Source organism: Haliotis cracherodii, unplaced genomic scaffold (assembly GCF_022045235.1).
Source record: "Haliotis cracherodii isolate W230 unplaced genomic scaffold, xgHalCrac1.p SCAF_5, whole genome shotgun sequence".
In the NCBI taxonomy this organism is placed as follows: domain Eukaryota; kingdom Metazoa; phylum Mollusca; class Gastropoda; order Lepetellida; family Haliotidae; genus Haliotis; species Haliotis cracherodii.
In genome coordinates, this window is record NW_027266308.1 from 34,146,963 (window position 1) to 34,172,557 (window position 25,595).

At 39.3% G+C, this 25,595-nt stretch overlaps 2 protein-coding genes across 4 annotated transcripts in view; one reads left to right on the forward strand and one right to left on the reverse strand.

The window, feature by feature from the left end:
- Window positions 1-12,470, forward strand: part of LOC139442388 (dual E2 ubiquitin-conjugating enzyme/E3 ubiquitin-protein ligase BIRC6-like) — a 77,952-nt gene extending 65,482 nt beyond the window's left edge. For all 3 annotated transcript variants that reach the window (XM_071223191.1, XM_071223192.1, XM_071223193.1), the window contains exons 47-59: window positions 489-757; window positions 1,495-1,705; window positions 1,840-2,054; window positions 2,336-2,506; window positions 2,675-3,033; window positions 4,038-4,192; window positions 4,784-4,888; window positions 6,466-6,680; window positions 6,803-6,964; window positions 7,665-7,742; window positions 7,971-8,159; window positions 8,806-8,940; window positions 9,719-12,470. In XM_071223191.1, the coding sequence (XP_071079292.1) occupies window positions 489-757; window positions 1,495-1,705; window positions 1,840-2,054; window positions 2,336-2,506; window positions 2,675-3,033; window positions 4,038-4,192; window positions 4,784-4,888; window positions 6,466-6,680; window positions 6,803-6,964; window positions 7,665-7,742; window positions 7,971-8,159; window positions 8,806-8,940; window positions 9,719-9,985 (2,531 nt within the window). In that variant the 3' untranslated portion in view covers window positions 9,986-12,470. The remainder of the gene's footprint in view (window positions 1-488; window positions 758-1,494; window positions 1,706-1,839; window positions 2,055-2,335; window positions 2,507-2,674; window positions 3,034-4,037; window positions 4,193-4,783; window positions 4,889-6,465; window positions 6,681-6,802; window positions 6,965-7,664; window positions 7,743-7,970; window positions 8,160-8,805; window positions 8,941-9,718) is intronic.
- A 5,536-nt stretch (window positions 12,471-18,006) lies between these two features.
- LOC139443989 (leucine-rich repeat protein 1-like) lies at window positions 18,007-24,954 on the reverse strand. The gene is made up of 5 exons (XM_071224889.1): window positions 24,919-24,954; window positions 22,901-23,113; window positions 21,216-21,314; window positions 19,328-20,055; window positions 18,007-18,468 (listed from the first exon to the last, which is right to left on the reverse strand). The coding sequence occupies exons 2-5, from the start codon at window positions 23,087-23,089 to the stop codon at window positions 18,216-18,218; spliced, it is 1,269 nt and encodes a 422-aa protein (XP_071080990.1). The 5' UTR covers window positions 23,090-23,113; window positions 24,919-24,954; the 3' UTR covers window positions 18,007-18,215.
- Window positions 24,955-25,595: the final 641 nt, after the last annotated feature.

The following is a 25,595-nucleotide window of genomic DNA, read 5'->3' on the forward strand; positions in this document are numbered from 1 at the left end:
TACACCCTACAAATGGTAATTTATCTTTCTTGTTTTGAACTCCTTCATCCTGTTATATGAATTAGTGAAGCTGTTGTGTGCCGCTGTGTTAGTGGCATTAAACAATCATGGCTGTATCTGGAAATATGTAGGTGTACATTTATCGTTAAAGTGTCATACTATGTCAGTGACTTCGCTAGAGACAAATTTTATAGAGTCACTTTAATGATTTTAGCAAAATTGTTATTGGACATACTTCCATAACATAACCAAGGTTTAAACATATCTACTACATTTTGGATGACATTCAGTCAATGTCCAAGAGAATGAACTGATCTGAAACCCTGCTATGCTAACTCAGGCTTGATACTTTTTTAAATAATCAGATTAAAAGTCAGTGTAGAATTACTCACCAAAATCATGCATAACATCCTATCATTAAGGCGATGTCTTTCGCATGTAAGAGGAATTTTGAAGGTTGTAATTCCATGGATTCTATTTGTTTGCAGATGTTGGAGGTGCAATGCCAATGGAAGACTGGAACATGAAGGAGGAGGATGTCCCCAATCAGGTGTTGCTGTGTTCTCCTACCTTTCCTTCAGCTCTGCAGGTATTTGCAAGTGTAGGGGGACTTGCTCTCCTTGCTGAACACCTGCCCTTACTGTACCCAGAGATCACCCGGCAAGCAGCATCTCCAGAGGCTACAACTGATAATAACAATGTAGCTGACATTGGTCAAGACTGGGTTACAGTGGAATCTTCTGATGAATTTTATGATGTAAGTAAAACTGGGCGTTGCTCCTGGATAGTAAAAGTATCACATAGGGGTATGGGAGATAGAAAGCTACTAGCCTTTTTAGCTAGAACCATTTAGAATTGGTCTTTAGAAACCCATGCTTGTCATAAGAGGTGACCCCATTTCTGGTGTCCCCCGCGGTGATATTGCTGGAATATTGCTAAAAGCAGCGTAAAACCATACTCAGTCAGTCAGTCAGTCAGTCAGTCATAAGAGGTGACTAACTAGATTGGGTGGTCAGACTCACTGACTTGGTTGATGCATGTCATCGTATCCCAATTGTGTAGATATATGCTCATGATGTCAATCCCTGGATGTCTGGTCCAGACTCCCATTATCTACAGACCGCTGCATATTGCTGGAATAATGTTGAATGCAGCGTTAGACAACGAACAAGAACAGGATTGACATATGGATTTCAACTTCTTTTATTCTTTCAATGCTGAAAGTTTAAATCCAGAAGTCAACCTTGTCTTCATCGATGCTTCAGCTTTCTAAATGCCGCTTATGGCAAGGTATGTTATGTGACTGCCTCTGTTGGCATTTTAAGCTGTGGACAAAATATTCAGGTGAGCTACAGGACGGTGGCAATATTTACCCTTGAATGGACATGGTGGGCAGATTCAACTGGATCATTGCACATGCCTATATTTTACCAGCTAAGTCCTAAAAAGATTTTATTCCAGTAACTATTTTTGATGTATGTATTTATTTTGCAGCCATATGTGGAACCAGTTTCTCCTGCCCCAACTGCACCCAGGACTGCCCGCCACTCTTCTACAGGCATGCCTTCCATACCTCCTCACTCACTCATTGCATTTGGCTTGTTCCTACGGCTACCAGGCTATGCAGAGGTCCTGCTAAAAGAGAGGAAAAAGGCACAGTGTCTACTGAGACTTGTCCTGGGAGTTACAGATGATGGGGATGGAGGTAGTTATCTTTTACGCCAGTCAAACTTTAAAATATAAAATAGTCATGTGATTCCACATATGTATTAAGAATACTCAAGATATTATTATTTTTCCATTTCATTGTTACATACTGGACTCATTGCATTTTTTCAGGTCACATTTTAACTTCACCTCTGGCCAACTCCTTACCTACACTTCCTTTCACTGTGCTGAAGTCACTGTTTGATGCCACACCACTGACAACAGATGATGGTGTACTGTTGAGGCGAATGGCTCTTGATATCGGTGCAGTTCATCTCATCTTGGCGTGTTTGTCCGTACTCAGTCATCATGCACCTCGCATCACCTCGGGGACATTCCAGCAGGAGGTAGGAAGTTACTCATTAATATCTTTGTGGCTAGATATTGTACCTGCACTTAACAAGGGCCTGATCAACAATATTGATTAATAATATTTTATGATTTGGTTTATGTGGTTACATATCATCTCAATGTTAAGAAATAGTCGTTGAAATATCGAGGAATGGTAATAGAGCAGATCAGTTCAAGGGACCCTATTGTAGATCAAAGCTGTTAAGTGTGAGAATGGTAATGAAATGGTAGTTCCCTATCTTTCTCCAAGACCCATGCTATCTTGGCTGCCATGCAGGTGACGTCGTCAACCAACCATCTTCCACTGAGCCAGACAGAGGAGAAGACACAACACTACTGGGCCAAAGGCACAGGGTTTGGGACAGGTTCGACAACATCAAGTTGGGATGCTGAACAGGCGTTATTGAGGCAAAGAAGTGAAGAGGAACATGTCACATGTCTCTTGCAGGTACCATATGCCGGCAATTTCTGGTATTAGAAAGTTGCTAATTTATTATGTTCAAACAGCTGTGTCATATTTAACGTAGATTAAAGGATTATTGGATTGATTGTACTTGCAAGGAATATAGTTGGAAATCTTGTATGTCACAATTCATTGTTTTTCTTGTGTTTGTAGGTTCTAGGAAGTTACATCAATGCTGGTGGTCAGTTACCAAAGGATTTTGATAATGCCAACTATGCACCTCCCTCAGAAAAAAGCCTTATTCCAGAAGTCATGTTGGATCTGCTCTCTCAGTCCTGCTTGGTGCCAGCTATATCATCCTACTTGAGGAATGACTCTGTGTTGGATATGGCTCGTCATGTTCCACTATACCGAGCACTGTTGGAACTTCTTCGAGGCTTAGCTGTCAGTCCTTCTCTTGTACCACTGCTGCGCCCACTGGAGAAGGATGGTGCCCCAGACTCAGCCACTGCCATTGAAGTTCTGCTGGACAAGATGAAAGGCTGTGTTGACACATATGCCAGTCGCCTAAGGTTAGTGCTTATACTATTACACATTATATAGGTCTTGTTGTAAAGCTTTAGGTCACTTCAGTTGAACACAAGGACCTACAGGATACATACCAGCACATTCCTATTTATCCGGAACACCAGCCATTTATCAGATTCCAGTTCCAGGAGAAGCATTTCCAATAGAAAGTCCTGCCATTCGGAATTTTCTTGGCTTAAGGTTATGTGATAACAGCTGAAATTATTCCCAAGTATACGTTTGAATTCTTCTTGTAATTCAATTGAATTGTGTGCAAAGAAGCAGCCTAGTAACCAGGCTAACAGCTTGTGTCATGGCCTTGTAAAGAAAAGGAGGAGTACTGTCATGTCCTGTTTGGTTGGGTTGGGTGGGGTGGGCTGGGGCGTTGGGAGGGATTATTATTGTTTTTCATTTTCCCTTTGATTAGGTTGAATGTCCTCAATGTTACTGAGCTCATGGCAGGTCTTTGACTTAATTAATATGGGATTGAGAAACTGTGTAGTATTATGATAGTCTTTCAGAATGATTTCGGGGACACGGGTGGCCCAGTTGTCTAAGGTGCCGCGATTCGCTGTGCAGAGTTGCATCCCGTGGGCATGCCAGAACCCTATGATTGTGGGTTTGAATCCTAGTTAGCCCTGATTATGTTTCTAGGTTTGCCAGCACCATACCTGTGCTCGTGGTATTTACCGAAGATGTAAACATCCGAGACCTGCATCACTTCGGGCTTTCCTCCCACATTAAGCTGACACGCCGTGATATAACTGGAATACTGTTAAAAGCAGCGTTAAACCCAACTCACTCACTCATTCTGAATGATTTCTGTACAAACTTTGTATGAGTTTTCTAAGTGTCAGTGTCAACAATGGGGGACAGGGAATTGTTCAGTGTGCACTTGAAATGCTTTCACTCCTTTGAAGCATCTTTGAAGCATTTTTAAGTTATCCACAAAATAACTTTTGTTGTTTAAGTTTAAGCCAGGATTATATGTGTGTTTTGTATGTTGTAGATCAAACAAGGGCAAAAATGGTTCTTCATCCACTACACCAACTCCAGCCAAGATGGAGGAGGAAGAAAATGAAGGCCTTGCTCTTCTCATACCTGACATTCAGGACACAGCTCACATTGTCAGAGTAGCCACGGACAGAGTTAAAGATACCATTGGTTAGTTTCTTAAAATTGTTGTATTGTAATTTGTTTTAAAAATTTCTGATGTCTTTAAGATTAGGTATATTGTTTGCATATTTAAACATGTTGTGTTAACAGAAAGTTATAAGAGCACATTTATTATTTTCAGATTGCAATCATTTTTTTCACTTGATTGCCCTTTAACCATTTGATGATTAAATATGAATATAGTTTGGAACACCATCACTTTTGAGGAGACCTGTTAAGATCCGGGTTAGAATAGGTCCTCAACAACCCATCCTTGTCATAAAAGGTGACTTTGCTTATCGTAATAGGCGACTAATGGGATTGGGTGGTCAGGCTCGCTGACTTGGTTGATGCATGTCATTGATCCCAATTGCGTGGATCGATGCTCATGATATGTCACTGGATTGTCTGGTCCAGACTTGAATATTTACAGACCATCGTCATATAGCTGGAATATTGCTGAGTGAGGTGTTAAAACAACAAGCCAACCAACCAACCAACCCTTTTGAGGAAGCCTGGATCAGCTTCTAAAATGTTCCTTCTGGTCAAAGAATGTATGACTAAATCAGTAAATGGAAATGGTATGTTATGTTTTTGTAGATGACACAGACAGCTCAAGTGCGCAGGCCAGTGATCGGGATCGTGCTAAATGTTTCCACACTCTAGAAGAGAAATACATGATGTCTATGAAAGAATTGCAGTTTGGTATGCATCTTCTATCCTATTTGTTATTTGCAAATATCATCAACCCATAAAATACACACACCATTATGAGCAACAATCCAATTTTTGACTAGAACAACTGGTTATATGGTTACCATTTCTACACTTCTGAAGGAATGAGATAGATTTTGGAATATGAATCAATAATGCTATACTGACATCCAGGGGTCCGGAAAATTTAAAATCCCAATCGGACATTTACATTTATGCCACGCCCCCTTCAAACAGCGTGTTTTAGTACGACTTTTTACACACAAATTACAAGTTGTTACATATTCATAATATGATGAATTATGAATTGTTTCAATTTAAATTGTTTAATTCACCGGACAATTAATAACAAATAATATCATTTTAGATATATATGGAAAACATACGTTTGTTTCTGTTATAATAACAATCTGTCAACGTTGTGAACGGTCTAATTAATATTCATGAGTCTGCTCAAGTGTACGCATTGTAAAATTTGGATCGAGACTATTATCCCATATTTGGTTATCACGTGACCTCACGGGAAAAGTGTTTTTTTTTAAACTAAAGATTATTTAAAAACAAGACAGATAATATAATCATAAATCCTAAACTATCGTTGATAGCAATAGTTATTTGAATACTTTTTCATCTGTACTTAATCATTGACCATAAAAAAATTTGATATCGATCGTCACAGAAAGCAAAATGGCGGTCAATCAAGATTCAATATACGACTAGCTACTGAAAACAATAAAATCTGCAAATCCTCGTTGTATGTCAACCAAGTGAAAGTCGTTAGCCACGACTTACAAAATGATCATTCAGACTTTGAGGGTTTGGCAGATCCGCTCGACTGATCTGCATCGGTCGACTGGCTGTCGTCACGCTTTCGCTTCTTGACTGAGGTTACATATTGTAGCATTGTGAGGATAATGAGGTACATCATGATGCAAGGTATTTATGTACAGTTGTAAACACATTTTACTCAAATTAACAAGATGTTCTCAGTAATAAATCCTCGATTAATCAGTGTCAACTCAGTTTATTGCCTATTACAGGGATTGACCGATTGGATTATCATTCTAGGTACGATGTATTTACAGCAATCAAAACAAACAAAGTTTGTCAGTGTAGATAATCTTCATTGTGTTACAATTGCAGACAGAAATTGCTCAGCCCTAACTGTTGATCATGTCCGGTCAAAATTTAAGAATGTCCGGACAATACTTTTTAAAATGTCCGGACAGAAAAATTTAAATGTCCGGTAAGCAATATTTTAGACCGGACATTTGAGATTCCCAATCGGACATGTCCGGCGCATATGACGGTTTCCGGACCCCTGCTGACATCGCTGTATTTGTAACAAATAGTTGGAAACAGCACAACGTTTCAAGCCTTTGAAAGGCATTTAGAAGTGATACACATGAGGAAGAGAATTTATGGATGTCAACTTCTTTATTATGAGGAACGTGATGAATTTCACCTGATGAAGGAGTAAGCATATACTCCGAAAGTTGACATCCATAAATTCTCTTCAGTACAACCTTTGACTGTACTATTTTCTTGATGAAATTTTTATGATTCAGATACCTTTGAAATGGTTACTGAAGAAGGCGGGGGACTGAAATTTTTGGTTCCTCATCACTTTGAGTCAAATGTGAAGGCAGCTGGAGAAATTAACAGTGCATCTAGAACTCGGCGTCTTGCACAAGAAGCAGTCACTCTATCCACTTCCCTACCCTTGTCAGCCAGCAGCAGTGTTTTTGTCCGCTGTGATGAGGAAAGACTTGACATCATGAAGGTAGGCAGCATCAGTGATTTCATATGAAGGCTGTAAAAAATATCTGTAATTGTATTTCTTTTTAATTTCTACAATAATGGCAATACTGCTCAGTGATTTTGTGAATCATGTTTGCATTTCAGGTACTGATAACTGGTCCTTCAGATACTCCATATACTAATGGATGTTTTGAGTTTGATGTCTACTTTCCACAAGATTATCCTAACTCTCCTCCATACATAAACCTCGAAACAACGGGGAACCACACCATACGCTTCAACCCCAACTTATACAATGATGGCAAGGTAGGTATTTATATGCCAGAAGCCAGAACTACTGGTGTACAGAAATACGCCATAAACTGAACTATATTTATTGAAAAAGGTTGATTAGATTATTTGAACACATGCTCTTGCCATCAGCCAGTGTGCTAAAAGTATCTTCATTCCATGTTCCTCACTCTAACCTGATGATATTGTTTGGCAGTTCCTAGAATGTAGTTGTATTTTTGATTACATGTAAGATATGCTAATATATCCAATTCTTAGCTACTGAAGTAATCTGATTTTTATCAAGATTTGCTAGTTTAAAAAATGTACTGCATTAGACATGTGTTTACCAAGCCAGAAATGATGTCATTAGGCTTAAGAGTGGAAGTGCATTCAGGTTCCTCAATGTTAGCTTGGGATGAATTAATTAAGGTTTTGTTGGCATGCATTTCCCCAAACCTAAGGTGATGGTATCTCACTGATGGTGTGTAATGATTTCTGGTGCCTTCCAGGAAAGGCAGTGATAGAACTGCTTCTGTTTTTGCAAGTGGCTTCAAACACCTTTCTAGTTTTAAACAGGCAATCTTTGTGCCATGGAACTACATTTTTAGGGTCTGTATATGTGCCTAAAGAGGCTTCGTGGTGTATTGTATTTATTAGTAGAGCTCAATCTTTCTGTATGACTGGAATACCTGAATATGAGCTGATAAAACACAATTGCCTGATTTCTTTTAAGGTTTGCCTGAGTGTGTTGAACACATGGCATGGCCGACCAGAGGAAAAGTGGAACTCTCAGACTTCAAGCTTCCTGCAGGTAAGCCATACTGTGGAATCTGGGGCACAATGAGTTCTTAGTACATCATTTTGATCACAAGCATGTTGACAACTATTGGAACACAGGAATTGTGTTGATGGAGCTTGGCATTTTGAACATCCCTCTGTTATATAGAATATTCTACTTATATAGTGCTCTATTGTAGTGTTTTTTAGGGAATTATGTGTCGACACCAACAAGGCTAAGGGTTTCATCATGTGTTTTCAGGTACTTGTGTCTATCCAGTCATTGATTCTGGTGAATGAGCCATATTTCAATGAACCAGGATATGAAAGATCTCGAGGAACACCTTCAGGCACAGCCAGTTCAAGAGAGTATGATGCCAACATCAGACAGGCCACAGTCAAATGGGCAATGCTTGAGATGCTCCGCAACTCTCCACCATGTTTTAGAGATGTAAGAATGGCAATATGTCATAATCTGTTGTATAAACTAGAAACATCAATTAGATGACATACCATTCTACTTTCACAGATTAATTTTCCATGACCATGACTAGGTTCATCAAATAACGTCTTACATACATTCCCCACCCACATATGGTCAATGGTATGTAAGCATTGATTCATGACAAAAGATTTTTTATTTGATGTGTTTATATAGGCAGCTGTATCGGTTAATATAATGGTGACACTGGACCTCTCACATGACCAATGCAATACAACTTAGAAACAGAAAGTCCAATGCCTCTGCCTATGGTATGGATGTCCTCTGGGTTTTCTTATGCTTTGTTTATGAGTGATGGTTACCTTCAATATCATCCAGTGATATGTGAGAAAAGTTCTCAATGATATGATGGATGTATATTAGGTATGAAATCTCTCACATGTGTCATAAGTGTGTGGTTGAGAAAATTAATTGTGGTGGCAGTGGAGCTCAAATTTTAAGCAAAAACATCAAGCATCCCTCCTTTCAAGGGGCTGCTTTAATACTAATATTTGCAAAATGTTTATTTAAACAGTCTTTTGACAAGTTTAACAACAAAGAAGGTACTCAAGGACTATTCCTTTAGAAATATTAAGTGATATGTAACCTGTTGCAGGTGATCCAACGTCATTTTTGGCTGAAGAGACATGAAGTGCTGAAGCAATGTGAGGACTGGATCACTGAGATGGAGGCCTACAGTAGTGACAAGAGGACAGGCAGATCCATTGCTCACAACACTCTGGCTCTTAAGGTAGGTGCCTATAGCCAAAGATTTTGTGTTCACCTGACAAATCCTGTGAGCTTATGTCATGATTTGCTTGTCAGTCAGCACTGGCATCTGTAAACATCTTTTCATTAGAAAACATTGGACCACTGAAGCTGAAATTTGGTATTCTAAAAAAAATCTTGTTCCTACCAATGCTGACACCTGAATTTGTTCAAGAGATATCCAAAGTACAGTATGTAAAAAATATTTTTGGCCATTTCAAATGTTTGTTTCTTATGTAGTTTCTATTGAGGCTCAACTTTTACTCTCCAAACAAAATCAGGGGATCATGGAATAGAAATCTTATGACAGGTTGTCAGAAGATCAGCTTTGAAAATTGACTGCCAGAGATAGAAATCTTTTGCAACCAAAGTCTAGCTCCAACAATCCCGAAATATTGCATGTGTGTGATGGTTGGTGTGAGTGTAGGGTTCATTCTTGATTTTCTAACCTCAGTGAAAAATCATTTTCCCCAAATACTGCAACCCCTAGAGAGGCGTGCGCACTATACTCAAGAAAATAGGGTACTTTTATTTGTTAATTTCTTTTGTTGTTGATAGTGTTGGAAATAGACCATAAACTCAAGTCACCTCATGCTATGGTTCAGAATTAAGGTGTCCCTTGTTTTCAATAATTTAAAGCAAACCTCAAGGACCCTAGGAGCCCTCTTAGATTTAGACACTGAAAGTTTCTCGATCAGTAATTATGGATTTACGTTTGATTATAAATACTGACATGTTTTTACATTGCTTGATTTATGCAGAGACACTACAATCAGCTTCGAGAAGAGTTGGCAAAAATGAAACCTCCAAGTGAATTTGAAGATGAAGATGAAGAGTGTATTGACCCACAGGGCAAGCACTACTCCACAGACATGGCAGCAGCAGCCGCAGCAGCATCCAGTAACCAGGGCCCAGCAGTGGACCACCAGAGCCCGGGCCAATCTGCTGGTTCTGCTTTCAGCGCACCAGCAACGGCCTCCATGCTGCTGGATCCCCTCGGCATTGGCACGGAGATACCAGACTGCTAGCAACACCTTCATACCAGTAACCAGAGCCCAGGGCCCAAGTGCTGGCTCTGCCTTCACTGCACCGGCAACGGCCTCCATGCTGCTGGATCCATTTGGCATTGGCATGGAGATACCAGACTGCTAGCAACACTGTCATACCAGTAACCAGAGCCAACTGCTGGCTCTGCCTTCACTGCACCAGCAACGGCCTCCATGCTGCTGGATCCACTTGGCATTGCCATGGAGATACCAGACTGCTAGCAACACTGTCATACCAGTAACCAGGACCCAGCAGTGGACCACCAGAGCCCGGACCCATCTGCTGGCTCTGCCTTCACCGCACCAGCAACGGCCCCAGTGCTGCGGGATCCACGGCAGGCTGCTAGCATCGCCCTCATACAATATGTGCCAAAACTCAAGTCAAGGCTGTATATATCTGGTCTGGAACATATCTTATGGCTGTGATATGTGCTTGATTCCACACAGGTATAGAGACAATATCAGGGAAAAACACTTGCTACAGTAACTACTGCTGGCTCTGTGGTTGTAACAAATGAGTCCTAAAGGCATAAAAAACTTTCTTTTCACAACCATTCTGTAACTTTAACAACTAACAATGAATGTACTGAAAATGTTTGGAACTGTTTAACAGAAATGTAACAGTTTCTGCTTTTATAGCTCAGGGTTATCCTAATTAGTGTGGTTGTATGTGCTTTTTTAGACTATTATTTGGATTTGTTGTTAAATTTGATAACATACTGTTAAACATGACCAAGAATGTAAATAATGTGTGTGTGCATTTAGTAAGGGACAAATATGTCAAGTGTATAGTTGTTACTATATTATGTGTGAATGATAGAATTGAATGATTTTGATCTAAGTATATACTTTGTACATTTATTGTATCCTTCAAACAAATGTTAAATATCAAACCGCATTTGTTAACGTGATACAGAATGGCAGCTTGATATTCTTTTCTCTTATTTCTACTGTGTTCATGTGTTCATTTCTCAGCCCCTCTCATGAGGGTTGAGTGTACATACCATGTTGACAATGTGTTGTTACTGTACTATGCCACCCCACATGCTATCTCAACAGATGACTCTTCAATTTGCTGAGACATCCAAATTAAAGCCAACCTGAATATCATAGTGAAGAAACAATAGAAGGATAGTGGTAGCGGCAACTGGACGATGTAGAACTGTACGGAATTAAATAAATGCCGGAAATGTCTTTTCAGTGGGTAACAAGTTCATGAGCCATAGATATTCATATATATTCTAATTATCACCCTGTGACACTGGACTGCTTATAGTTGTTATTGGAATTTGACTGCCACCAGTGATTTTGTAAATGATGACTACACAAAGTTAACATCAAAGATTATTCTTCCTTAGCCTTTTTCCAAATAGTCCTGGGGAATTCTTTTGGCACTCGTCATGCGCTATAAAACCTCACAAGAAGTTTTAATGTAATTAACATCAAGCTTCGTATATACCTTGGATGGGGCCCTGTTTTGATAAGGTTGTGGTGAAGATCAGCTGTTTGTCAGTTCCTGAGGCATGGTTACCTCTACAGTAAAGGAACTGTATATTTACATGTTTCTTCCAAAATCCAACTACATGAAAGGTTTATGTCACAGTCAAAGTCAGCTTTTTGTGAAACATGGGGATATCATTGTTACAGGAATAAACTGTTTTCGTGTTTTTCCAAATCTTACCACATCTCATGTGCTGTGTCTATCAAAGGCCATCTTTAAGGTTATCGTGAAACATGGTTGTAACTTTTATTACCAGTTACTGTTGCACAATCCTTAGACTCAGATAATTGTTGGATCTTAAGAGGTTGTCATGATTAAGTAATGTTTGAACTGGAAGTACATGGTGGTACATTAATATTTGAAGCTTTGAGGAAATGTAGGTGACGGAGATGTATCCATTTTTGCAAGCAAATGCAAACCTAGTTCATGTCTGTCATCAGATACCCTACGACATGTCCAACACCAAATGAACAATTAAGATGCATATGCTACCATCTTAAGTATATCAGTTCTGCGTCATGACATGAATTCTAAAGATACATTGATTTTTTTCGTAGCAACATGTATTATGTCTGTCTTATTATTGATATCACCTCAGGCATGTTCTGTTTCATATTTACAGGTGGTAATACATTTACTAATAAACATAAATCTGCTTTTCTCCTCCATTCACTTTACTTGGGATTAATTGCACCATTCACTGATGAAAATTTGACATATTGTAAGAAATGTTTGGGCTACTTCAGCTTTATTATATACATGGATTGTGTAGTTGAGATGTGGATGTTGTTGATGTGATGTAGTGTTGTATGATCAAGCATGTCTCTGCACTTGGAAGACCTGATGATTGTACACACAGATGAGAGTCCATCCTTTCTTTCATGTAACACCTTCCTGTACAAATTGTAAAGTCTGTACAGCATGTAAATAAACAAAAGGCTAAAATGTCAATAAATTAATTTTAAAGGATTTTCTTTGCATTGTTCTTGTATTTTGAAGACAACTACAAGTAGTCAGAATTGATAGCTGCAAAGCAAGTCTCTATGGACTGGTACCATAGGGACTTGCATTGTGGCCATCAGTTGAGTTCTAACAACCTCCTGGTCCAGGAATAGCAGCACAACACCAGAGTTGGAAGACCATACAAAGTGCCTCAAAACTCCAGCATCACCATCATGGCTCAGGGTGACAATCCTGCAAGCAAAGCAACATACAGGATTGGATCCTCCTCAGGTTCACAATCCACACGATTTCAGGTCTCTGGCATCAAGGATGGCACTACAATGATAGGGATGTCATGATACAACTATCTCCCTTTATGATACATTACTTAATTTAGCTTTATTTAGAGTAGTTTTTTAAAGGGCATAATGACTATTAAAAAGGCTTAAAATGTCCTGAATATCAGATCTCATGTTTGAAAATAAATGTTTCATTCAACTAATACAGTATTTTAGATAAAATGGGAGTATCATCACCAGTTAGAAAAAGATTAGAACAAAATTAACTCTTAAAACAATGTACATTTTATAATGATGACTATCCTTAGATAATTCCTTCGAATACCCTACCTCAATTACATCACAGCCAGTATACCCCAGAGCCATCTAAAGTATTCCTTGATAGTTTGCATTAGTGAAACACACACACACACACCGCCTGATATTTTGTTCCAGATCTCAGTATATTGCCTGATATTTTGTTCCAGATCTTGTATTGGCATTTTATGATGTCACTTCCCTTTCAATGATGTCAGTTTTGTTGCCTTTTTGTGATATTTTGACGTATCTACGTCACCTCCGGTTCTGAGGTTTTTTAGGATGTCGCTTCTGGATCGGAGGTAGCTTCTGTTTACATTACCACATTCAGACTTTAAACTGAACAACATACGTTCGGTTTTCCTGGCGGAAATGGAGCTTGTACCTTTTCCATACAACTTTGAGCAGCTAGGCGTCATCCGTGATGGCTTCCCAAGTTTTTGCGAACTGCATCAGAAGACCTCCGACAGGACCCGGAGTAGCCGTTGTGTTAAATATCTGTAGTCTTGAATTGATATTCGTGAGACAGGCAAGGTCGACAGGATTTGGATTGATGTGTTGAACTTTTGATGAGTCGAGTGCGATGGGGACTGGCTCTGGGGATGCCTCTGTCGCTATGTCTGCCATGCTGTGTGAGGGGCTGCTTCTTTTTGGAGACAAAATTTGTTTTAAAAAAAGCTAGTTTACATATTAAAATGTTCATTATATCACAAAAATCAGTGTGCTGACTTGGGAAACCTACAATAGAATAAATAAACAATAAACAAAATTGTTTAAATCTAGTTATGAGTCAAAATGTGTCGAAAACATGAATTTTCATTTTCAAGTTATCAGAAAAGTGAAGATAATGTAACGCATAATTGACAATCATGTCGTTTGATATCTCAAAATCTGCCTGAATGCACGCACGCACGCGCACACACACCACCCATCCTGTTAAAAAATTATATTTAAAAAATTATATTTAAAATAAAATACTATGACAACACAAACATTCTTGTACACCAACTAACTTGTTTCATTTGAACACATAAATCGTGTAAGTATCTTACATATATAAGTTGGGAAATTTGATGTTTGGTGGAGAAAAATGGCTTCCAAGATGGCCACCAATACAAGAAAAAGACAATATTTCGTCTTCACTTCGGAATGTGTGTATCATGTTATTGTAATATATAAGATAACTATCGCCGATGTTATATACTATAATTGCTGATCATATTGACTTACTTTGAAGTGTCAACGTGATCTGTCACTGCAGATGATATGAGTAAGGTATCTGCAGCCATATTGTCGTCTGAAACATGGCTCTCAACATGTGAAAGCATCTTCTGTAGGTGGAAGCACAATAGCTGCCTTGTCGGTGTTGGAAGCCTGGACAAAGTCTAGGTCATCCAGGATGTTCCAAAGTATAACAGGAGGAAGAATGCTCCTGCAGAGTTTAGGGACACTTCTAGGGGGTTCAATCCAATTGACAACTTCTTCAACATTTCAACACGCGGCAGCATTGAGAAAGCTGTCTTCTTTGAAATTGTAACCTGATATCACCACAATAATATTACGTTTCTTCTAGATCACAATTACCAGCATGCAGCTGCCTTTCACTTGCACATAAATAACAGAGAATATCCAGTCTTCATTTTCTTAGCTCAATACAATTACGCTAATAAACATTATGATAAAGCTTATGTGTTTGTTAAATGAAACGAGAATGTGAGTTCGAATAATTTTAAATAGATTTTAACATTAGCAGTGGGCACTCTCCACCGTCTCCTCTCTCTAAACCTCAAAAACCGTTTAAACAGTTTTGGTAGTTGGTACATCCTGCTCTGCAATGCTTACACAATGACATCAACACCAAGCAAGAACTTTAAAATGTCCGTTCAAATATGTACATGTCTACGATCCTGACTCGACTCTTGCTTGCTGCCATATTTATCAACGCAAAGTGATGAAATATTCAGATAATCAAATATTTAATGTCTAAATGTGTTTCGACTGGACATCACACGGCGGTTGACATTTCTCTTCTGACTCTTCTAGACTCTTGATATAACGATTGTTACGGCAGAAGATGTATGTAAACGTACCTCGTGTTGACTCGCAAACGGGAGGGGTAACTATAACGAATAACACCAATAACTATTTTCTACACTATTCATGAAAATGTTGATATTTTGGTGTCTACCACGGTGTCTAGGGTAGACTTGCGCTATGGGATGACGTCTCTATTGGCTGTAGCAGAGACCATATAATAGGTCTATTATATGGTCTCTGGCTGTAGCAATCCAGCTGATGAAAGAGCCGATGATAAACATGTTTGTTGAAGTCGTCTAGATCTTTAGTTCTAGCCATCTCTACGTGCATCCTGGTATTGGGTTTGTGGACAAGATCGTAGTAATCTTTGTCAATGGTAGGAAGTAGAGGGAAAGTTTGGTTGTTTGCTTGTTTGTTGTTTAACGCCGCACTCAGCAATATTCCGGCTATATGACGGCGGTCTGTAAATAATCGAGTCTGGACGTGGCAATCCAGTGATTGACATAAGCATCGATCATGGTAATTGGCATCGATGACATACATCAACCAAGTTATCGAGCCTGACCACCCGATCCCGTTGGTCGCCTCTTACGACAAGAATAGTCGCCTTTTAGAGCAAGCATGGGTTGCTGATGACCAATTCTTCCCCGGATCTTCACGGGTCAGTAGAGGGAAAGGAGAATTGGTGGTCTTGTAGTCTCTCTTATTGATAGACAGCAGCCCGAGTCTTATATGTTGTGTGCAGGGGGTCCATTTAGTGACACTTCCATCTCGGTAATTATATAACAAGTTATAGGAGTATCGCGATGGGTACGGTGAGTGGTATAAAACCTAGACGCATAAAAGCACATGTACGCATCGTGATACTGTTATACAAGAAATTTATCTTACCGACATGTTGTAAAAGAATCAAAACAAATTCGTGCAGCTTTTTACTTCGAAGTGGAGTATAAGGTATTTATTATCCCGCTCCGACATCCACGTGCATCCTGTCTTGTTCATGGCGGGGTATAAGGGATATATTTTCCCGCTGAGGATTGTTTTTCCCTCCAAGGCGGGGTTTATAGTATTTTATCAAGATCACGTGAACCAATCAGATCTTATAATTTTGACATAGAGATATGATAATACCTATTGTATGAGGGGAGGGGAAGAGTGTGGAATTCTGCTTTTGTACTCCTCATAGGCAACATGTTGAAGCAACAGCTTGGTAGGTTGTTCTACCTTTTTGGGTAGGACGTAAGGCCGGAATGAGATGATATTATGAGTTTTAAATACCACACCGCGATAATGTTGTTTTACTGTCCTTAGTCGACATATTTTATATTAATTATTATTGCATCATCGCTGTAATTATGGCTACAATATTGCTATGTAAATTTTTAACTCAAATCAGATATGGAAACTGTTAACTCCTTTATTGCATTTTTATAGAAATAAGAACACTTCAGCAAGGGCTTCTATTAACCCAAGTCTATATAGTACCAAAGAACACAACAGGCATGCTTTTGGTTATAGATCTAAAAGTTGTCGACAAAACATTTCTAATTCGTGTTACCACGTTCCAGATGGAATATGCGAGGAAGGAAGCGGCGAACTGTACTCAGGATGGGAGACTGGTTGATTAGCTTGAATCTTCAGTACGCTTTTCTCAACTAAACTATTTCTCCTGGAACGTGGAATTACCCAGATTGCAGTAAATGGATGCAGCTACGAAGTTCGAGATCTTCTGTTTGATTGCTCCTTGGGTGTTCCGGCAGATCACAGCCCCGATAACACAGGTTTGAACATTTCCACCCAGTTCGCCCAAATGGGTACATAGTTGCTTTCCTATCAGCCTATCTGGACAGGAATCATTCTCCAGGAGCATACGCCTTTACTGATCTGACTACTGCCATATCTTGGCATCCTAGTTCATATGACCAAGTCCAAGCCAGATTCCAGCTCCAAAAGGGAATCTTATGTTCTCCAGAGGATCAGTACCTAAAGACCCTGTGCATGATCACATGGGTGGTCTGACAGTTCAGTGGAGTCTCACGAGAGGGATCTTCATATCAATTGCTTCGAGATGAGAGCAATCTACTATGCCCTCGATACAGGAATTATCAAATAATAGTTATTATTGTTACAAGAATACTGCATCAGAAGTAATCCTAACAACCTGTCCAACCATAGGTTCATGATTGACTGCAAGAAAGAAGTGAGGTTTCCCACCAGGTACTGAAGCATTGGGCAGTAGAAGATGAGTATACAGCTTAATCACAATGGTAGGGTATTTGCAGTTGCATTCTAGCCTTCATATCTCCAAATGTCTTCCCCAAGGCATGAGTGCCTACGAGCCAATATCGAAGGATAGTTTTCACCCTTGCCCTTTCAAGCCATCTTTATTGTGCTAAAGCAGACATGCTTAGGAGAGGTCTAGCCCACATATTGCGAGTCTAATCAGATTTGTTTGTTTGTTCGTTCATTGTTTAACACCATACTCAGCAATATTCCAGCAATATGATGGTGGTCTGTAAATAATTGAGTCTGGACCAAACAATCCAGTGATTGACATCATGAGCATCGTTCCATGTTATTGGGATACAATGACATAAATAAACTAAGTCAGAGAGCCTGCCCACCTGATCTCATTAGTCGCCTCTTATTAAGACAAGCATAGTCGCCTTTACAGCAAGCATGTTGAAGACATATTCTAGCCTGGATTTTCACGGGTGGAGTCCAATCAGAGAAGGTTTAACAAAACCAACATCCAGGTTCCGAAAACAAGACTGCTGCTAAGCATGCTTAGGCCACAGCCACTGCGTGTCAAATTTGAACTGAATTATTCCAACAAAGAAGCGAAGACAAATATTTTGGAAGTCTTTAGTTTATTTATAGCTTGTGTCCCTTTTGTGATTTTGCTGTAAGAAAAAAAATTCCTACAATGCTGAAGGTGAGTGCCAATATTGAACAACCTTGAATTGCAATCTGTTTGTCCTTTTAAAAAAACCTCTGGTTTTCATGATGAGGTTTAACAAATCTTTCACTGATGTTGCCTGACAACTCACCAAATATGAAGGTTTCAATGACAATATTGATAGAAGCATCTTAGCAGCATCTTGACATTGACGAATAATATATGTAAATGTTAATTTCAATTCCTCCAGTATGCCCTTGGGTTGTTCTTGAAGCGTGTCAGACAATGTTGGGAACAGAGAAAGCCCTCTATTGGAGCAGTAGTGATTCCTGGGCTAGCACTGTAACTGTTGCTCACTAAGTGACGCAGACTGACATGACTGAAGTAACGAGCACTGCAGGTGAAACAGAAGTTGCCACACCAGCACTGGCGGGCTGCAGCCAGGTAGTGGAACAGTTGGGGGAACAAGTCTTCTTCAGTGTAGGGGATCCTGAAACAGCAGTCCATTATACTCAACTTATTTTCAACACATTATTAGCGATTGCTTAAACATCTCGATGTGTTAATTTTCAGAACACCTGTTATGAGTAACATAAGGCAATGCCTTAATGGCAACCTGCTCACATGCTGAAAACAAAAACAATTGTTGGACCAATGTCCCCCAAGTGTATGCCAAATAAAAACGTTTTACAATATATATGCATGCATTTCCAGTGTGATATCATTGCCTCTGGTGAAAGTCCTATGCATCCAGTTACCATAACAAGAAAGTTTATAATGGCTTCAGGTTGAATAATACCTCTTCCGATATTGTGAAAGTCATCATCCAGAAACAAGTCTGAGGCATGTTTCACTTTTCCACATGCGACATTGAACTTACTTATATGTATGAGTATTATTGTCTATCTAATGTGACATGCCTTTCACGAAGAACTTTTTTAATCCAAATTTCCAACAATTCATTTTCAACGAGTAAGTGATTGAGTGAGTATGGTTTTACGCCGCTTTTAGCAATATTCCAGCAACATCACGGCAGGGGACATCAGAAATGGGCTTCACACATTGTACCCATGTCGGGAACTAAACCCGGGTCTTCAGCGTGACAAGCGAACGCTTGAACCAGTAGGCTACCCGACCGCCCCCATTTTCAACGAAAAAAAGGGAACAGCTAGATCTCAATAATATCTATTGATAATTCACATGTTCTAATGTCTCCTCAAAGACAAAGGAATACATAAGTCATCTATAAAACAAAACAAAATTCAAATGGCTGGAATGGTAGGGACATGACAACCTTAACAAAATCCTATATCTATTGGTTGAGCTGAAGACAAAGCTGTGTGGCAAACCTGTATTTTCTGATGGCTCTGGCCACACACTCCATCAAGGTGGGGAACACAAGTCGCTCTTCTCCTGTCACACCTTCCACACTCAGGTCAAATGGATTGTCTGACACATCCAGATTTTCAAGTCGGAGTTGGGCAAATCCTGCTGGAAGGACCTTTATCTTATTTTGCGCAACGGCCAGTTCTTTCAAGTTGGTAAGCTTGCCAATAGTCGGTGGCAGTGAATCAAAACCATTGTTATCAAGTCTGAGACAGGCCAGTTTGTGGAGTTCACATATCTGAAGGGGAATGGTTGCTATATGGTTGTTACGAACATCCAACACGGCAATGGTCTCGCACAACTGGCTCTTCCACAGAGCAGAGGGTATCTCCGACAGTTGGTTGTCAGTGAGGATGAGCGTGCTCACACAGCTGAGTCTACCCCAGTCATCGGGGAGGGATGTGAGAGCATTCAGACTCAGGTCAAGTGTGTGTATTCTGGACAGATGCAAGATGCGGGGGTCGAGGCGCTTCATGCCACAGGAGTGGACAGTGAGCACCTCCAGGCTGGCTGGGAATCGGCTGGTCACTGGGTACTCCTTCCTGGACGTCACAGTCAGCTCTGTCCTTGGTTTCTCCACCTGCTTAGTGGACGCTGGTGCAAGTGAGGACAAGGTGACTCTGTCTAGATCCTGGCCCTGGGCACCTGCTCGCACCAGGGACAACAAACTCTTCAGTTGTAAGGGGTCAGCCTGTAACACACATGTAATGCTAAACTGCAAGCTTTCAACAAGTTTAAACATTATTTACAAATAATCATGCTGAGAATCTGCTGCACCATTTATATTAAACGTAAAAGTTTATTTTATTCAACAAATGATTTGGCGCATTGAAGAGCCATTTGATGGTTGCCATGTTTGTTTTCCGAATACTATTGGTGGAAAAGTGTAGATAACTATGATTAGACAGCATTTTATCATATAATTCTTAGAACACTAATTTTCCAACATGCACAGCATAACCACTTCACATCTAGAGATGGATGTGTATTGTCTTTTTATAGTTGTCATTATTGTTTGATTAACATAACGTTAATGATGGAAGGAAGTACCATCACTGTGTATCAGGAACAAAATCACATGTGTTGTGTTGAGAGTGATGATGAGTAGAGCAATATTGCAATTTGCAGTATAAGATCACAGCAGAGGACACCAGACATGGGCTTCACACACTGTACTCTGTTGGGAATTGAATCTGTGCCTTTGCCAGCTTCAGCGGATGTCTTAAACACAAGGCTACCCCACCGTCCAAAAGTGATTGAGGTTTGAGAAAATGTTTATTAATTCATGTAAAAGCCATCTTCCCGAGACAAGGGAGTTAACTTTTCACCCTTGCTGAACTAGGCAAGAATTTCTGGGCTTGATTGTAGTGTGACCAGTTACTATTATGAGTTAAGTCCCCACTACTGACCAACCAGATTTCACCTCTCATATTTCATGCACTTGCTTTAAACTAAATGGCGGTGCCCAGTCAAGACGATTTCAAACCATAATATAGCTCTTTATTATAATAAAGCGGAGTTTACCTGGCGAAGTGCATTAAATCACTTGAGCACCTTGATTAAAAAACATTAAAGATTTGGAAAATATCTGTCAATGCCCAATTGACGGTACACATGCTCCGCAAATCCAGCTGTCAAACAAATTCGCAACGGCGGTTGATATGTTGTTTACGAACCAGATGATTTGTGATAGGGATTTTGATTGGACTATGCATAGACTTATTAGTCTAGTAAAAATATAACTCCATAATTCCAGCCAAGTTCAGCAAGGGTGGAAACAGGACTTTTAAAGTCAGTTACCCCCCTTGCCTCGGGAAGATGTGTAAAAGCATATTGCATAGAGGAACCTACCTTGCTTAAACACAGATCTTGTTCTGGTTCCTTGAATCGAATGGTTGCTTTTCCTTCACTCACAAATTTTGCGAACACCTGACTGACATTATTCTTTATCTGTGGAAACCAAAGCAAGTGAATAGTCACTTAGTAACTAACACCTTTAAGTCATGATGTGAAAGATAACCGAACACCCTTTCCAGTCATGATATGTGTCATAATAACTGTTTTGCACACTATTTTGTGGATATGATACATTTTGATAAGGGAAAACTTGTATATTTTGATGCACCAGTGTTTTACTCTACACTCAGAGCCATCAATCTACAATCAGGAGATGACATATGCAATTCGGAAATTCTTTCACCAACTTTTGACTCATTCCCATTGGATACCTTTGTTCAACATGTCCTTGATAGTGAGTGAGTGAGAATGGTTTTACGCCGCTTTGAGCGATATTCCAGCAATATCACGGTGGGGGACACAAGAAATGGGCTTCACATATAGTACCCATGTTCTTGATAGAGATGGGGCAAATGAAGCAACATGACACAGCTACAAGACTACATACGTATTGAGACACTGCAATAGTGAAATAGTTCGCTAAGGATGAAAGAATAGTACTTATATTACAATTTTCCGTTCTCTGCATAACTATAGTATCTATCATGTAAATTATAAAGGGACGTCAATGTTTACGTTACTGCCTCTCAGATATCCAGATTATCTTGTGATTGGACGGCATTCCAGTTCCAGCCTTATACACATATATATATTCTCTACAAATGAATTATTTAAACAAACTGACTGGGCAAAGTGCATGCTGCCTTATTTGCCTACATGCCAAGTTATGTGGAAAAAATAATTATGCTGTCTAGTTTAAAAACAATCCCAAATCATCAAAAGGCACCAGTTCATCACTAGACTGATCTGCCTAGCAAGATCCAAAAAGAACTATTCATCTGTTTGGGAGTTCTGCTCTGGAAACAACCACTACCCTCATTTTTTAGTATAAGTCCTACTTGTCGTCCTGAAAGAATATAAAAATACAAAACCCAAATCATTGCACCACTAGACTGATCTGCCTAGCAACTTTCATTGAGAAATATTCAAAGAAACATTTAAAGGTTTTGGAGTTCTGCTCTGGAAACGAGCACTTCCCTTGTTTTCAGTAGAAGTCCAACTTGTCATCATGAAAAGAATAAATAAAAAAATTACAATTCCCAAATCATCAAAAAGCACCAGTTCACCATCAGCCTGATCTGTATAGCAGGTTTCAGCAAGACATTTTTCAAAGAAACATTTAAAGGTTTTGGATTACTACTCCGGAAATGAGCACCACCCTCATTTCATCAAGTCATAAAAACATGAAATATAAAAAAATATCCCAAATCATCAAAAAACACTTCACTACTGATTTGTATAGACCATGGGACCGGTGATATTTTATGAATGTAAATTATTTGTGACAAAAATGTCAAAATGGGTTATTGGGGAGACCAAGCACAATGGCGTAATTGTAGGCTGAGAAGCATAATTATTACGCCAAAGTGTAATGGTTTGCATATTGGGTTGTGAGTTTAAGTACTGAAGATAGAAGGACATTTGCACTATGTTGTATCAGGATATGAAACCAACAGACCTGTAAAGTTCAACCAATTAATAAAACAACACCATGCCTTTCACACTTGAGCGACACCTACCACATACTTTGCACCATTCCTGTCTTTTGCAGTACACACCATAAGGAACAGTTGACTGCCAGATCGAGAGGCACTGGCAGCTGGCTTTCGCCCAAGAGACACCTGGGCATGACACCCTCTCTTGGCCTTACGGACATTGTGCGAGGGTAGCAGTCTGTTAACGACATCCACCTCACAGGACAGTCTCATGCTGGCCACCCAGTCACACACATGCTGCAACACACAAATCAGTGATGGCATAAGTGAAATAATCTGTGACTCGACGTTCAGTAAGAGAATGAAATTTGAAATTTAATGTGACAGATAGATTGCAACACTGAACTCAATTGTCGTCATTTTCTCATAAACTGATAAAGGGTAACTCAATCAGGGTTAGAAACTAACAGTTTTTGTCCACTAGTCCTTATAATGATAACATATAGCAAAACCCTTAAAATGGGCCAATTTCTACTAGTCCTTAGGATAACTTTACTATTGGGCAGTTTGGTAAGGACTACAGGACTAGTGCCAATTTCTAACGCTGTCAATAACTGTAAAGGAGTTTTTGTTCTGCAAAAACAGAACCGCCCAATCCCAATCTGAATGTCCCAAAACTTTCCCATCAGAAACATCAAACAACAGATATCATAATCAATAATTCTAAGAATACTACCACTATAACATCATTGCAATAATCCTGTATTTTGGCTGTCATCACACTATAAAAATCTTTTAGAATTTCAGCAGAAGTCCTCTTCACCGTCAGCTGACTCTAATTAGTTGTGTTTTCCTCCATCAGTGATTTGGTACACGTGCAAGGCAGGAAAACCTCACTTCTTTCCTGTGTGTGCTAGAGTCAACATCTAAAGAAAATCTGAATAGATCTAGCATACTTTGGTAGTATATGTAATTTATTATATCTAATAAATTTGGTGAAGCCATCTTTGGAGGATTCCTGGGAGCTCACACAATGGCTGGTGCTGCTTTTACAGAAAACCTTTTGGGTCCAGATTTTCAAAACAACTTAGTCTTAACAATTTACATACAAATATATCTGAAGTTTCAATACTATCTTAAACCTATCACAGATCGTCAGAGCTACGATAGCTATCGTAGCTCTGACAGAACTCATTTGTGTTGAGATACATGTAGAACAAGTGGGGTGTTTCCCATTTCTCAAACCCAAGAAATGTCATAATTGATAAGTGTAATGTTACCACACTATCGCGCTTAGAATTGAAAAAATGTGCCAAAAGATCCTTCACAATTTTCCCTTTAAATCCTCTAGCAAACGCACAGTACTTTGGGCAAACGCCACGCACAAAGTCAAGGAGAAAAGTATGGGACCTTATTCTAAATGAAAATTATGAAACCTTTGATCGAACAGCAGACATTCAGCATTCAAGATGTGTTCAAGTCTTATGTATACTGAGACCGCCTACGTGGTCTAGTGTTGAAAACACCAACATTATACTCGAAAACACACAAAACAAAAATTGTTCAGGAATCGGCACACCCACATGTGTCAAAATGTCAAGCTTCTTAAGTTTGTTTTGTTATTTATACATCCAATATCTTTCGTCCCTAATCTACAGACACAAATATAATAAGAAGCTATTTGCATTGAGACCATTCAATTATTTTGTATCTACCTACTTCAATAATTCTTTTCCAAATTAAAAGTGACATGTAGCATACACTGATTTTCATTCACAAAGGGATATTAGGCTACATGTATTAGCAACTATCAAGTTTTGTTGTCCATCATATATACTAACACCACCAATTGACGTAGACATAAAGATATTTTTTTGTCCTTTTCTATTATTTTAACTTAAGTAGAGCTTTAAACCGATTTAAATCTGGATTGGGAGCAACGTAAGTCTTCACTACATTCGCCTATTCTGCGAATTTGTTGATTATTATTATTAGTTACATGGTCCTGTGGTCCGAGCAAGTGTATGTAATCTGGTCGGAATAAAGCGACATGATAAATTTAGTGTGTTTAAGGGGTAAGGGGAGATGAAGGTAAGTGTTACCTGTTGTAATTAAACTCAAAAGTCTCAATGATCAAGTGTGCACAGCTGTGTTTACAGCGGAAGTGCAGTCAAATTCCGCGGCAACCTGTCACTTTAAAATACCAATATCACTACGCAGCACTATATGTATAGACTGGTTTGCCTGCCTTAGAGCGCTTACGCTCATCGCCGCTGTACAGGATACCAGTCTACAGCATATTATTATAGCGTCCTTGAGAAAACCAAGTACCTGGATTGATTGGTAACCTATATATGGTATTGAAAATATGCTGACACGTTTTAGATTTATTTACAAAATCTAATGATAAATATTTCCAATATGTTTCAACGAACTATGTTGTCAATGAATTCAGATTTCAAGACAACGATTCGCATATCTCGGAGTTACGAATGGAACAAAGGAGCGCCATTGGAAACATCGGAATAGACCGATACTTCCCGAATGAAAACAGCGGGGATGCGTTTTCGCGATGTGAAACAGAAAAGGGTTTGAAAAGGCCGGTGTGATAATGGCGGGTGGAATTAATGTTATGTTTGAAAAGCGATTTTGTATGCTAATAAGTGCCTGAGTATCTGTCTTATTTTTAACTTCAATGTGCAACGTGAACAACGCGGTCCAGTACAGCCATTCTAAACAAAGGATACATCATTAATATAATATTATATATATAATTTAA

What these genes read in the sequence shown, in the direction of transcription:
- LOC139443989 (XM_071224889.1), bottom strand. Translation starts at nt 23,089, where the DNA reads ATGAGACTGTCCTGTGAGGTGGATGTCGTTAACAGACTGCTACCCTCG. An exon ending in GGAATGGTGCAAAGTATGTG is followed by an intron (nt 21,315 to 22,900) that starts GTAGGTGTCGCT and finishes TGGTTTCCACAG; the next exon opens with ATAAAGAATAATGTCAGTCA. An exon ending in AGAGCCATCAGAAAATACAG is followed by an intron (nt 18,469 to 19,327) that starts GTTTGCCACACA and finishes CTGCTGTTTCAG; the next exon opens with GATCCCCTACACTGAAGAAG.